The sequence below is a fragment of the Emys orbicularis genome, chromosome 2 (genome assembly GCF_028017835.1).
Source record: "Emys orbicularis isolate rEmyOrb1 chromosome 2, rEmyOrb1.hap1, whole genome shotgun sequence".
NCBI classification, from domain to species: domain Eukaryota; kingdom Metazoa; phylum Chordata; order Testudines; family Emydidae; genus Emys; species Emys orbicularis.
The window spans coordinates 202,151,662-202,165,523 of record NC_088684.1 but is presented as its reverse complement, the minus strand read 5'-3'; the positions used below and the strand labels follow the sequence as shown (position 1 = coordinate 202,165,523).

General features: G+C 44.8%; 1 protein-coding gene across 1 annotated transcript in view; it reads right to left on the bottom strand.

Moving 5' to 3' along the window:
- Positions 1-13,862, bottom strand: part of LOC135873775 (mediator of RNA polymerase II transcription subunit 1-like) — a 30,265-nt gene extending 16,403 nt beyond the window's left edge. Inside the window, exons 1-8 of the mRNA XM_065398400.1 lie at positions 13,757-13,862; positions 11,337-11,440; positions 8,678-8,762; positions 8,326-8,380; positions 7,788-7,920; positions 6,455-6,483; positions 4,165-4,236; positions 4,015-4,089 (exon numbers count right to left, since the gene is read on the bottom strand). Of these exons, the coding sequence (XP_065254472.1) occupies positions 4,015-4,089; positions 4,165-4,236; positions 6,455-6,483; positions 7,788-7,920; positions 8,326-8,380; positions 8,678-8,762; positions 11,337-11,440; positions 13,757-13,862 (659 nt within the window). The remainder of the gene's footprint in view (positions 1-4,014; positions 4,090-4,164; positions 4,237-6,454; positions 6,484-7,787; positions 7,921-8,325; positions 8,381-8,677; positions 8,763-11,336; positions 11,441-13,756) is intronic.

The window sequence follows — 13,862 nt, the reverse complement described above, 5'->3', positions numbered from 1 at the left end:
GCAGGAGATATGGACGGAACTACTAATACCCCAGGTATATCATCGCAAGCGTCTAAATTTAGCACACACAACACCATGTGCAGGACAAGATACATTCTAGGATCCTGGCCTGATACTCTTGGCCAGGGGTTCTTAAAGAAGTCAAGAATTTCTGTGCATCATACCCCAAATGCTAAATTAGTGGCCACTAAGCAAGTCCAGCAGGCTCTACTAGTATCCCTTCCTTTGGTGGGGACCTCATTTGAATGAGTAGGAACTGATCTTATAGGCAGAGCCTCTGCTAATCTATTGGGGGCCCTAAGCAGGAATATGTTTGCCCCGCCAACACACACAATACTAAAACAGGCAAGTTCGGGGGCCCCCTTAAGACGCTCGGGGCCCTAAGCAATTGCTTAATCTACTTATGCCTAGCACTGGCTCTGCTTATAGATCCCCTACAGAAGAGCGCCTTTGGACACTAACATATACTTGTTATTGTAGACTATGCCACCTACTACCTGGCAGCCATGCCACTCCAGTGAACGAATGCCAAGACTATCGCTATCTTCACACAGGCAGAGATTCCCAGAGAGATCCTGACAGACCAGGGAACAAATTTCACATCCTGGCTGATCAAAGAGGTCTGGGAACTACTGAAAGTCAAAGCATTATGCTCATCTGTGTACCATCCGCAGATGGATGGCCTAGTGGAAACATTTAATCAGACACTCAGGAGAATGCTCAAGAAATTCATTATCCAGGCCCTCGACATTGGGACCAACTACTCTTGACCCTACTCTCCACCATCAGGGAAATACCTCAAGCATCACCACGCAAACTGCTATCTGGGCAACAGGCATACGAGACCTGGTATGGGAAACATGGAAAAGCCAGGCTCCAAGAGCTGAAAACATAGTACAATTCTGTCTTAAAGTTATGGGAGTGATTGGAGTTTATGGGGGCATAGGCTAGAGAAAGCCTCAGAGAAGCATAGGAACAACAACATTATAAGAAAGGGGCACAAATGCATGCCTCCCAGCCAGGCAGAGTTCTACTACTACTTCCAAGCTCTGAATCAAAGCTAATGGCCAAGTGGCAAGGTCCTTATAAGGTGATAAAGAAGGTAGGAACCATGGACTATTTAGTCAGACAACCCGGGGGGGGGGGGGGAGGAACAAGTTTACCATGTAAATTTGCTGAAGCCCTGGAGGACCAAGGCAAACCTCTTCATCATGCTGAGGAACCAGAATTGGTACCCTAAATTAATGACTACCTAAAAGAAAGCTCAGTGCCCCTCAGAGAGCCTAAACCTGAAGCAAAAAGGAACAGGCATTCCAACTGGTGGCCGCTTTTCCAGAAGTATTCTCAGCATCACCCTGCAAAGACCTCCATGCCCCACCATCACATTAATACAGAACCTGTTAAAGTAATACAGGAAGGGCTGTGACCAATCCCCAACAAATTGATGGGAACCATCAAGAAAGAGCTCAAGACCGTGTTAGAACTTGGGGTAATAGAGGAATCCCAAAGTGACTGGAGGAGTCCTATTGTGCTGATTCTAAAGCCAGTCTGCTCACTGCATTTCTATAGAGACTTCAGAGAGGTGAATGCAGTTCCAAAATCTGATGCCTACCCCATGCTATGGGTAGATGAACTCTTATACTGGTTGGGAGAAGCCTAGTACATTACCACTCTGGATTTGATGAAGGAGTACTAGCAGATCCCCTTAAGGCCAGACTCTCGGGAGAAGACCGCTTTTCTATGCTTCTTGGCATATTTCATTTTAAGACAACGCCCTCCAGATTACATGGGAAAGCAGCTACTTTTCAACAGTTGATGTGGTAGTGTACTTGAATGACAGTCATTTATAGCAAGAATTGGGATTCCCCTCTGAATAAGGTAGCCTCCATTCTCCAATCCTTGAGGAAAGTCAAGTTAATGGCTAACTCCGCTAAATGCACGATAAGAAAACAGGAAGCCCGTTATCTAGGGCACATGGTTGGCGGACAATAAATCTGCCCATTGGTGGATAAGATTCATGCCTTACAGGCCTACAAGACCCTCACTGCCAAGTCTGGGCCTCCCTAGGTATAGCTGGCTACTACTGTCAGTTCATACCACATTTCAACAACATAGCAGTCCCGCTAACTGATCTAACCAGGGACAACCCCTAAGACAGGTTTTATGGGTGCCCACCTGGGAAAGGGCCTTTCAAGAGTGAAAGGGCATACTCTACAGACACCCAGTATTGTATTTCCAAACTTCGAGAAGCAATTCATATTGCAAATAGATGCATCAGAGGTAGGACTAGAGGTAGTCTTTCCCAAGAGGTAGATGGAGGAGGACACCTGATAGCATACATCAGCTGGAAACTCTTTCCTCACAAGAAGGTATACTTGGTGATACAAAAAGAATACTTGGCCGACAAGTGAGCGATAGAGAGACCACAGTACTAGCTCCTAAGAAACCAATTCATATTAGTTACCGATCATGGCCCCTTGCACTGACTGAATGTAATGAAAGAGGCAAACCCGAGGATAATGAAATGGTACCTGTCATTACAACCATAAGCCTTCTGGTTACAACACTGAGCAAGAAGTTTGGATAGAAATGCCAATTTTCTGTCAAGAGAAGTAATCTTCACTAGCCAAGGCTGGGCTTTGGCCATAAGTGTTTACGAACACTTTACTGAGCATAGGCAGAAGGGAGAAGAGTCTTTCCCACTTATAGGCAATCAGATGACCACACCCCCACACGTCTGCTAAAACTGCCAGTTGTGGAGGCATGCACCCACAGCTGTGACCAATAAAGAAAGCAAACCCAACTACAAAGGAGGGAGAACAGAAAGCTGGCTAGACCGTCGGGCTCAACGGGTAGTTATCAATGGCTCAATGTCTAGTTGGCAGCTGGTATCAAGCGAAGTGCCCCAGGGATTGGTTTTGTTCAACATCTTCATTAATGATCTGGATGATGGGATGGATTGCACCCTCAGCAAGTTCGCAGAGGACACTAAACTGGGGGGGGGGGGGGAGAAATAGGGTCCAGAGTGACCTAGACAAATTGGAGGATTGGGCCAAAATAAATCTGATGAGGTTAAACAAGGACAAGTGCAGAGTCCTGCACTTAGGACGGAAGAATCCCATGTACTGCTACAGGCTGGGGACCAACTGGCTAAATCGCAGTTCTGCAGAAAAGGACCTGGAGTCTACAATGAACGAGAAGCTGGATACAAGTCAACAGTGTGCCCTTGCTGCCAAGAAGGCTAATGGACTGCATTAGTAGGAACACTGCCAGCGGATCGAGGAAAGTGATTATTCCCCTCTATTCAGCACTGCTGAGGCCACATCTGGAGTATTGTGTCCAGTTTTGGGCGCCTTCCCCCCCCACTACAGAAAGGATGTGGACAAATTGGAAAGAGTCCAGCGGAGGGCAACGAAAATGATTAGGGGGCTGGGGCACATGACTTACGAGAAGAAGCTGAGGGAACTGGGCTAATTTAATCTGCAGAAGAGAAGAGAGCGGGGGGGGGGGGATTTGATAGCAGCCTTCAACTACCTGAAGGGGGGTTCCAAAGAGGAGGGAGCTAGGGAGCTCTCAGTGGTGGCAGATGACAGAACAAGAAGCAAAGCTCTCAAGTTGCAGTGGGGGAGGTCTAGGTTGGATATTAGGAAAAATTATTTCACTAGGAGGGTGGTGAAGCACTGGAAGGGGTTACCTAGGGAGGTAGTGGAATCTCCATCCTTAGAGGTTTTTAAGGCCTGGCTTGACAAAGCCCTGGCTAGGATGATTTAGTTACGGTTGGCCCAGCTTTGAGCGGGGGGTTGGATTAGATGACCTCCTGAGGTCCCCTAGAAAGCTGGGACCCCTAGAAAGACTGCACCAAGAGCAGATGGTACCATGGCAAAGATTTCTAGCTTCCCATTGGGAGAAAACCCAATATCCATGTATACTGCTGTGAGCAATTCTATTATACTAATTTCATAATTTCATATTGCAAAAAGAATGAAACCAAAGGCACTATGTACTCAAGATTACCTGTACAGAAGGGACATTGAATAGAGATCTTTTTCCAAAGATTGCAAGGCAAGATATACCTTAGCTTTCATGTCACTAGGAAAGAGAATACGGATTATTAAGAATTAAATAATTGACAAATAAAAGCTAATTATATTTAAGAGATACAACCTATTTCCTGGAATTTGATACAGATTTAACAGGCCTTCTAGAATCTTTCCAAAGGCATCATAATTCTTCATCCTAACAATAAAGAACAATTATTACAGCCAAAATACCAAAAGATGAATGAAACACACCATACAGCTTTATATAGTGAGGTGGAAATATTTCATACAGTGCATAGAGACAGTGACGTAAACCTGGTTGTAATATTTAGCATTTCACAACGTTGTTAAGAATTTTTTTTTTTTTTTTTTAAGAATATATCAGGAAATGTGACTTGACTCAGGCACAAAGCAATGCAATTAAATTTGACATTACTTAAGTATGCATCACTGAAAGCAATCAACAGGCATGGTATACGTATCTGACAGCTGGAGATGTAACTTATCAGCTAGGAACAGCACTTCTTGACATTTCAATACAGTTAGTCGTGCACTACACTCCCCCATAACACAATGAACCCATAGATAGTTCTTTCATCAAAAGATCTCGAGGTTCTCTATTCACACTAGATCTCATAACACCCCTGTGAAAGACAAATTTTTAAAACAGTCTGAATGTGTAAATTGAAACACAGAGGATAAGCAACTTGCCCAAGGATACACAACAAGTCAGCGCTAGGGCCAGGAATAGGACTCAATCTCCTGACTTCACCACCAGACCAAATTCTCTCTCCAACCAGAAACTTAAGCAAACCATTTAATTTATCTCTGCCTCAGTTTTCCCATCTAGAACATGGGGATAGCAATACTTCCGTACTTCACAGGCACATTTGTTAATCTTATTTCACCAGTGGTTTGAGGCCCACAAATGTAAGATGTTATAAAAATGGAGAAGTATTATTACATTAAATGTAATACTACTTAATAGGGTCCACCATTAGCCAATTAAAGACCATAAAGTAATGAATATCTGAGATGGAGTTAGATTGAATGGTATACTCTAACAGGGTGGTTTAGTGTACTTTCCCCCTTATCCCTACATATTGTAACTACACATCACCTTTTAAGATCATAATTGGGAGCAAAATGTTTGATGCACTTTATAAAGGTACTACTACCAAAGGTGAGTGAGAAAAAGAAAGTTTTGAACTCAGCTAGCTATATGTATGAAATTAGAGATGCTAATCGTTCAGTTTGAGACAAATAGCATTTAAGATGACCAATGTGCAATGCAGGCCCTCAAGTAGAAGGAAGAAAGAGGATACCTCTGTCCATTTCCCACCCATCCTTGTCCTTTATATTCCAGTAAAAAACTTACGTGAGATACCACAGCCACTGAAATATACTCACTGGAAAGAGCAGTTGACCAAATTTGTTTTTTAAGTATATTTTAAAATCTAATGAGCTTTTCAGCTGGTCTTTAAAATGAAGGTCACTTTTGGAACAGGAAATGTTTAGACAGGTCAAGAAATATTTGGCAATAAGAAATTTTAAATCCATTGCACAACATCCTCTAGAAATATCACTAGTGGGAATGTGAAGACCCTTTCTCCCCTTTACATGATGAAAAAGAAACAGATTATTCTGATTTATTTGCACTGCCACAGTAGAAGATTGATGAAGAACTGAAAAAAAGGGGGGGGGGGGAAATCGAGGGAGTGTCAGTTCAGGGTCTGAATACAACAAAAGCTAATCTAGATAGCAATAATATTTGGAAAATCATTTTAAGAATCCATATGTTTCATTACTAGCCAAAAACCAGTTTGTACAATTTTTTATGTATTGTCCACTCTTTAATAAGCAAGGGTTTAAATTGTGTTATGTAGCCCTGCAGTCCTTATAAGATAAACACACATATTACATGTGTTCAGCTGATAGAAAGAGCCAATACACATTGTTAAATTTAATGGAGCCGCATCTGCTTACACTCCAGAAGTGAACATACCTTTTCCCTGCAGTTATTTTCTAAGCTGTGTTTGTATTTCCTCCCCTTTAGTTTACAGATTATAAAGAATTAAAAAAACAAAAAAGCCCTCTAATATGAAGCATTAAAGCGGATTTTTTTATATTTTTAATATAGATATGTTTAAACAAGGACATTGTTTTAATTTCTTCTTTCTTATCAATCACTTTCTGGTTTCATACTTAAAAATATAAAATTATTTTTAAAAAAATCAAGTTTTCAGCAATATGTAGCTTCCTGATATTAGGATATTTAGAAGAGAAAACTCTTGTACTATTCCCTTTAAAATACAATGCTAACTTAAATGTTTCAGAAATTATTTTCAAAATAGGTTCAGGACTATTAAATAATTCCCTTCCAATCAGCCAAGGAATTCTAAGCAAGTCTATACCTTAGACGCTGCACTAGGTCATCACAAACCTAGAGAAAATAAATAAATAAATAAAAAGGTCAGACTTTTCTAGCAGCCTTTATGAAATACCTCTGTAAACATTTTACTGGTGACAATAACATTCTTCATTATTTTACTCAACAAAATTTCCTCCCAGAAATCAAAGTCATATTATATAGTTAGTTATGCCAGAATCTTAATATGAGAATACTAGGAAAAGAGAATGGCTGTGTGACTGACAACTACCCAAGATAAATTCTATTTCTAAAATCCATTTGCTAGTTTTTTTATTAGCAACTATTGTGGTGCGGTTCTCTGAATATGTACTTCCATTCTTAATAAGATAACCCATTCATAAATGACAGATTTTCCTCGCGAGACACATTTGTTCCAGTTTATTTTGAGTTAATTTGTATTCTTTTCAGATTTTTGGGCTGACTACCCTGAAGTCTTCCACACTTCCATTTAGCCTCAGAACAGCCGCACTGGCAGCGGCAACACAAGTTTCTCCACACTACCCTGCAGGTTGTTTCGCCTAATAACAAACAGCGGCACCAATGCTTTTAGTACACAGTGATGTTCTATCAATATTTTAACAAGGAACTCCCAGGGAAAAAAAAAAAAAAAAAAGATTCCCCTGTAATAATCCCCATTAGCAGGAACGTGTGCACGTGTATTGAAGATGTCTGAGAAATTCTCACAATAATTAAAATACCCCCTCTGGGAATACATATTAAACTGCACTTTACTGGAATTCTTAGCACCTGAGGAATATATTTAGTATGTTGAACATAACTTTTGTAGGGCTTTAAGAAGGGATAGATATCTGGGGGAAGGTCTGGATGTAGCAATATTTAAAGAGGAAGTAAGACGCAGAGAAATCACCCCTCTTCCCTTATGCTTGGTGGTAGAATTTTAACAAACTCACAAGAGCTCCCTACAACACATTATAGTACTGTGAAGATGTAAAATGCAGTACAAAAATATTATCTAACTAGGAGAATAGCTCAGCCTGCCTACCTGTTGAATCACTGTCCTTTAAAATGCTAAAAAGGATTCCAAGAAATACCAATTGCTATGTGGACTCTTGTCTTATAGGAACTAGACCAACATTATCAATACTTTTAGGTATACAGGTATATTTATGCCAGCTAGTGTAACAGTCAAATGGAAGTTTGTTCAATAGCAGAGAAGTATCTTATTTGGTGTTTTTCCATCCAGTTACAAAGATCCCAATGAGAGTCACTTTCAGAAAAAAGCCATAAAAACAAGATTATGTTTTGTTACACAAGAAGCATGATAAAAAAAAAAAAAGAAAACAGATCAACTTTACCACAGGAGCTTCTCCAGGGTGAGCCAATTTTACATCTATCACCTTTCCATCTTTCTCCAACTGAACTTCTACATAGAACATGTCTGATGTTAAATAGCAAGCTGTCCCATTGGGGCTTATGTGAAATTTCAACCTACAGAAAAGGAAAAAGCATCATATACCTGGAAGTTTTGTTGTGTGAAGAAAGAAGGCCAGTTTATTTTATTTGGAAATGTTTACCGCTCTAAAATAGCTGTTCCTTGGCTTAGCATCTGATAACTATCCAACTAGAGAACGTACTTTTGGTCTTCTCTTCTGTGATTTGCATTATTAATGTGTTTAGCAAATATTTACCTTAGTCTTCGCATAGCTTCCTCAACCCCACCAGAACAACCACTTCTAAGAATGCCACAAATAACTCATTTTTGTTCCACATAACATAGCCCATTAGAATGCCAATCCAAGAAAGTTCACAAAATGTTAATTCATCCATATGGTAATTCTCACTGGATTTGAGGTAGTTCTGTTTCATTTACATTTAACGCATAAACAAACTTACCCCCTTTGTTTGGATAAAAATTCCAATCTGCTCATCACAGTAGACAAAGATTTAGCTGAAAAGGGGAAATTATTTAATCAGATTTCAATGTACTAGAAAAAAAATGGCAATTATTTTGCTTCAGAAAGTATGATTTAACTAGTATAGATAATACAAGAGAGAACGTCTACCCTCTGTGTTTATACAGTTCCTAGCACAATAGAATCTTAATCCTGATTGGAAGCATCTATTCATATCGAGGTCATGCCCAATCAACCACTACTCCTCTCTCCTCCTACCTTCCCTCCACTCCGATACAGCTATTTCATGGAATGTTTAACAATGGATTATGAATTTTCTTGCATCTTGTTACCATTTAAAGTCCTCTGTATCTTCTCCAAGCAAGAGAGTAAAGGATGATGTGGGGTAACACTAATGGAACCTCGAGGTGGTTTATCCTACCACAATAGGGGAGGAAAAGAAGATAATTTCAAACATCACCAGTCAAAAAGAAACTGGATTCTGTGTATGAATTAGAAAGATTCAAACCCAATCCAAAATAAAAGCAGCAGCTATTTCACTCCAAAAAGAATTCTGTAATTTCACATGGAGGTGAAAGCAGTTCACCACAGCTCTGATTCTGCAAACTCTTACACACGAGTAACTTTATGCATAGGAGTAATAATAATACCCAGCTCTAGAGTAATCCCATTGAACTAAATGGACTGACACTCTCACACTGTAGCAATTGACTTAAAGCCTTTTTTAATTATTTGTATAACCATAGCACCTACGAGCCCAAGTTGTGGAGCAGGACCCTACTGTACTAGGCGCTGTACAAACAGAGAACAAAGAGCTTATAGTCTAAGTACTTAAAATAGCACAGGGACTGCTATCCATAAACTCTTTGGGCCAAATGCAGGCCTTGTTTGATAGTCTGAACTACTTTCACCAGGCTTCCTAGGGGCCAATCCAGAAGTCTTTATTGAGTTCTTGGCTTCAGGAAGAGTGTGTCCGAGTAAAAAATGAATGAGCACTAAATAAGGACTCATTTGTGTAAGCATTTACAGGATCAGGGGCCAAGTTCTATTTGAAAATGTGACATTAATTAGAAATTAGGATCTCCAAGCCTCCTTGCTGGCAGGCACTGTCTAAAGACCTCCAAAATCAATCAGCAAAATTATGTTCTCATTTTTGTTAAGTGGATATTTTAGTTAAATATTAATAAAGAGCATTGATGGAGTACATGGACACAAATGTGATTTGCTCTTTCTAGGCAGTATTCATGACTGTGCTGGAGCCACCATTGTTTATACAAGGAGACACTTAAATACAGTAACCAACATGGAGAACCAAAACAACTAGTACCTTAAAAGTTAAAATTATAAAAGATAATCTAAGTAGGAGCCTCTCAACTGATCCGCAGTCCCCCATGAATGGCCAATCCTGAGCTCTTTACGTAGGTCCTAAGCCAGCAATGATTTATGCACATGCTTAACTGGAACTATTCACATTGCATAGAGTTAAGGATGTGTCTAAGTCTTTGTGGGGTCACAACCTTAGGGCTCGCTCATTCTTTACCAGGGGTCTCAAACACGCGGCCCGGGGGCCGCATGCGGCCCGCGGGGTTATTTTCTGCAGCCTGCAAGCTCCTCATGGCCCCCCCACCCTCCCCCAGCGTTTACCTAGAGCGGCTCCAGCCCGACGCACACCGGGGGCAAGGCAGGCTCCCTGCCTGCCTGCCTGCCCTGCCCCCGCGCCGCTCCGGGAAGCCGACGGAACCTGGGGAAGGAGGGGCGCAGGGGTGTGTGTGGTTGTTGCTTCAGGCACCGCCCCCAGCAGCTCCCATTGGCCGGGAACAGGGAACTGCGGCCAATGGGAGCTGCTGGGGGCGGTGCCTGAAGCAACAGCCACACACACCCCTGCGCCCCTCCTTCCCCAGGTTCCGTCGGCTTCCCGGAGCGGCGCGGGGGCAGGGCAGGCAGGCAGGGAGCCTACCCTGCCCCCGGTGCGCGTCGGGCCGGAGCCCACCTCCCGAACCCCTCCTGCACCCCGACCCCCTGCTGCACCCCACACCCCTCCTGCACCCTGCCCCCCTACCCACTGCCCTGAGCCCCCTGCTGCACCCTGCACCCCAACCCACTGCCCTGAGCCCCCTGCTGCACCCTGACCCCGTGCTGCACCCCAACCCACTGCCCTGAGCCCCCTGCTGCACCCCTCCTGCACCCTGAGCCCCCTGCTGCACCCCGACCCCCTGCCCTGAGCCCCCTGCTGCACCCCGCACCCCTCCTGCACCCCAACCCCCTGCCCTGAGACTCCTGCCGCACCCTGCACCCTGAATCCCTGCCCTGAACCCCCTGCTGCACCTCGCACCCTCCTGCACCCCAACCCCCTGCCCTGAGCCCCCTGACCCCCTGCCACACCCCTCACCCCAACTCCCTGCCCTGAGCCCCCACCACACCCCTCCTGCTCCCCCAGGGAGGGGGCAGAGTTGGGGTGGGGATTTCAGGGAAGAGGTTGGAATGGGAGCAGGGAAGGGGTGGGAAGAGTCAGGGCAGGGGCGAAGGGCTGGAGTGGGGGCGGGGCTGAGGGCGGCGTGGGGGAGGTGTCAGTAAATGCGGCCCTTGGGCCAATGTACTAGTCCTCATGTGGCCCTCGTGGTCATTTGAGTTTGAGACCCCTATTCTTTACTGAGGTCAACTCCCACTGAAGCCAAAAACTGAGTGAAGACCTCAAGCCCCTAAGAAGTATTATGAAAGTTGCTAAGATTATCAAACAAGGCCTGCATTTGGCCCAAAAGAGTTAATGGAAAGCAACTCCCTGCACTGTTTTAAAGTATCCATGTCAATTGTAAGAAACAGAAGTCAGGCTTTCGTAGGTGTAAGAAAGCTCCATGAAAAAGCTTCACCTTAAAAGAAAAAAAAAATGTCCCAGAAAAATTTCAGATTAGTTAGAGACATTTCTGTTGTTTGCCCTTTGGTCAAACACCCTCATCTTATCCAGCTGCCAACAAACTTGCTGATATTTCTTACCATGCAAAGACGTACACGTTTCAGAGTTTCAATCCATGGTTTTTGTGCATATTTTAGATGCAGCTTGTCCATTAAAGCATTTATTGAAATAAGTTTCACAGGATCTGGAAAATATTTTGAAATTTTCTAACATGCAATACTGTATTTTACAGGTTACTTTATCAGTAAAAAGAAAATGGTTTGTTCATTATACCCATTCTACTTAAACTGTATAGATAAGTTCATAGATGTTGCACTTCAAGAAAGGAAACAGAGGAAAGATGGATTTGAATTTTGTATACAATAATTTAATCATAATAGGCAATGTTGAAATTTCTCAGGGTGCATTTCTGTGTGTTAGCTTTGTTTTTCTACATCTTTCAGGGGCTTGTGCAGGCAAATGTAGACTTCACTTCCATGTGGACAGAACCTCATGCCAACATGGAGCTCATTGAAGACTTAAGGCTTAATTAGCCTACAGAGATGGGCAAACGGGGCAGACCCTGTCTTGATCCCTGGCACAAGGGGCAGCAGCAGAGGGAGAAAGGCAGTCCCTGACGGACAGGGAGAAGGGAAAACAAAAACCACCTCTCGGGACCTGTCAATGGAAAAGGAAACAAGACAACCCCAGGGCCGGCAGTGACATGGGAAGAGGAAGGGGTAGGAACTGCAACAGGAACAGGATCAGGACCAAGGGCAGGAACCAGACTGAGATCAAGGCCCCGGCAGCTAAGCCACCACAATGCTGCACCTCTTGACCAGGCATGGGGATCAAGGGATGGGTATAGGAAAGGGGTCCTCTATGAAGTCAGGCCGGGGTGCCAGGATAGACTTGGCACCCTCAGTCTCTCCCCCCGCTCTCCACAACAAAACAGCAGTCACCACCACAGGAGCAGAGAAGATACAACCACTCAGTCCAGTAATAGTACCCCCCTCCACAATGTCCTGCAGCAGCTCCACACACAGCTCCCCTTCTTCTTCCAGGACACCAGCAGCAGCCTGAGAAGCAGCTGCAGCCAGCCAACCAACCAACTAGCCAGGAGACCCAAGGATGGTAGCAATGGTGGGGTGGGTCACTCCTCTTTGGAGAGCAGGCCACCAGGGCCCTGCAAACAACAGCCAGGGAGACAACAGGAGGGGTCTGACCAGGGGAGAAGCAGGGAAACAGCAGCTGCCCCAAATGAGAGCTGATACCTGACCCCACACTCTGATCCCTTAAGCATTAATTAGGTCCACCTGTAGATTATGGAATGAGTATAGGAAGTATTCAAACTGGCTCCACCTCTGTGGCATTGGATGGGGATCAGTGGTGGGAAACAGAGCCCAGACAGGAAGGTCCAGGAGCTATCCTGACAATAAATGTCACTTGGTGCAACCAGGAGCATTCCAAACACAAAAAGAATGTCCTTCCTCCCCCAAGAGTAAAAGTCACTCCCAACAGTTGGAGAGGGGAGTATCTTCCGATCATCCTAATTGATTGAGCTCATAACCACATTGCAAACTTTCTAGAATAATATCAGAAGGGAGGAAATTCCTCTCCCTCCCCCAGCTCACAGGTGGGGATAATAGAGGGGACACATTAGAGGGAAAGAGGGACTTTTTTTACACACAGCTTTCCTAGTTGTGCATGATGCCGCTGCGCACAGCTGCCTGCCCCCACTGCATTCAGTGCAAGCACACTACGCACGTGGGAGGGATTTGGGGCAGGGTGTGCAATGCACCCTCAGAACACAAGCGGCTCGGACTGGAGGGCGGTTGTTTGGGGACACACTGGCAGCTTGAGAGGCTAGGGGCAAGCAGGAGCTCGGATCCCAAGTACTGAACATGTGGAAGTGGTTTGCGGGTAAACAAAGCAACCACATCTTCCCGGTGTGCTCAGCTCCGCTGAGCGTGTAAAACCCCCAGCCTCAGGAGCGACCAGAGCCCCAGCCCTGCTACGCTTTCCTCTCAGGGCCAGCACACCCCCAGGCCACCCTGCCCCCGGGCCACCCTCATTTACCAGCATCCTGGGACCCTGCCTCACTGCCGCAGGAACCTGGCTGGGGCCAGGAGCAGAGGGACACCTGCTCGCTCCTCTCCTTGGGACTGGGGAGAAGCTGCATCCTCTGCATCTCCAGGCTGTTTGCTGGGCTGGGTCCTTACTCCTCAGCTGCTGCCCCCCGGATACTTGCAGCAGCAGCTGTGGCCCATTCACTGGAAATGCTTCCTAATGAGCCGGAGCCACAGAGGGCACGTGAAGAGCCCGTGAGTCTCCCCCACACCCAGCGCAGCCCTCAGCCTGAGCAGGAACTTTCCCCCCAGCCGGGGGCTGCTGCTCTCTCCAGTAGGGCAGATAAGGGGACCCAGGGAGATTTTAAATGTCTCATCCACGCACAGTAAAACCGTATCCCCGCCCCTTCCCGATAGAGAGCCTAACACACGGCAAATCCCCTCCCACTTACCTACTCCATCCCTCAGAAGGGGGAAACGGAAACTCATGACAGCAAAATGCCCGCCCCTTAGCCCAGCCTGAGGAGAGGAGACACAAAGCAAAAGCTCATCCTTCAT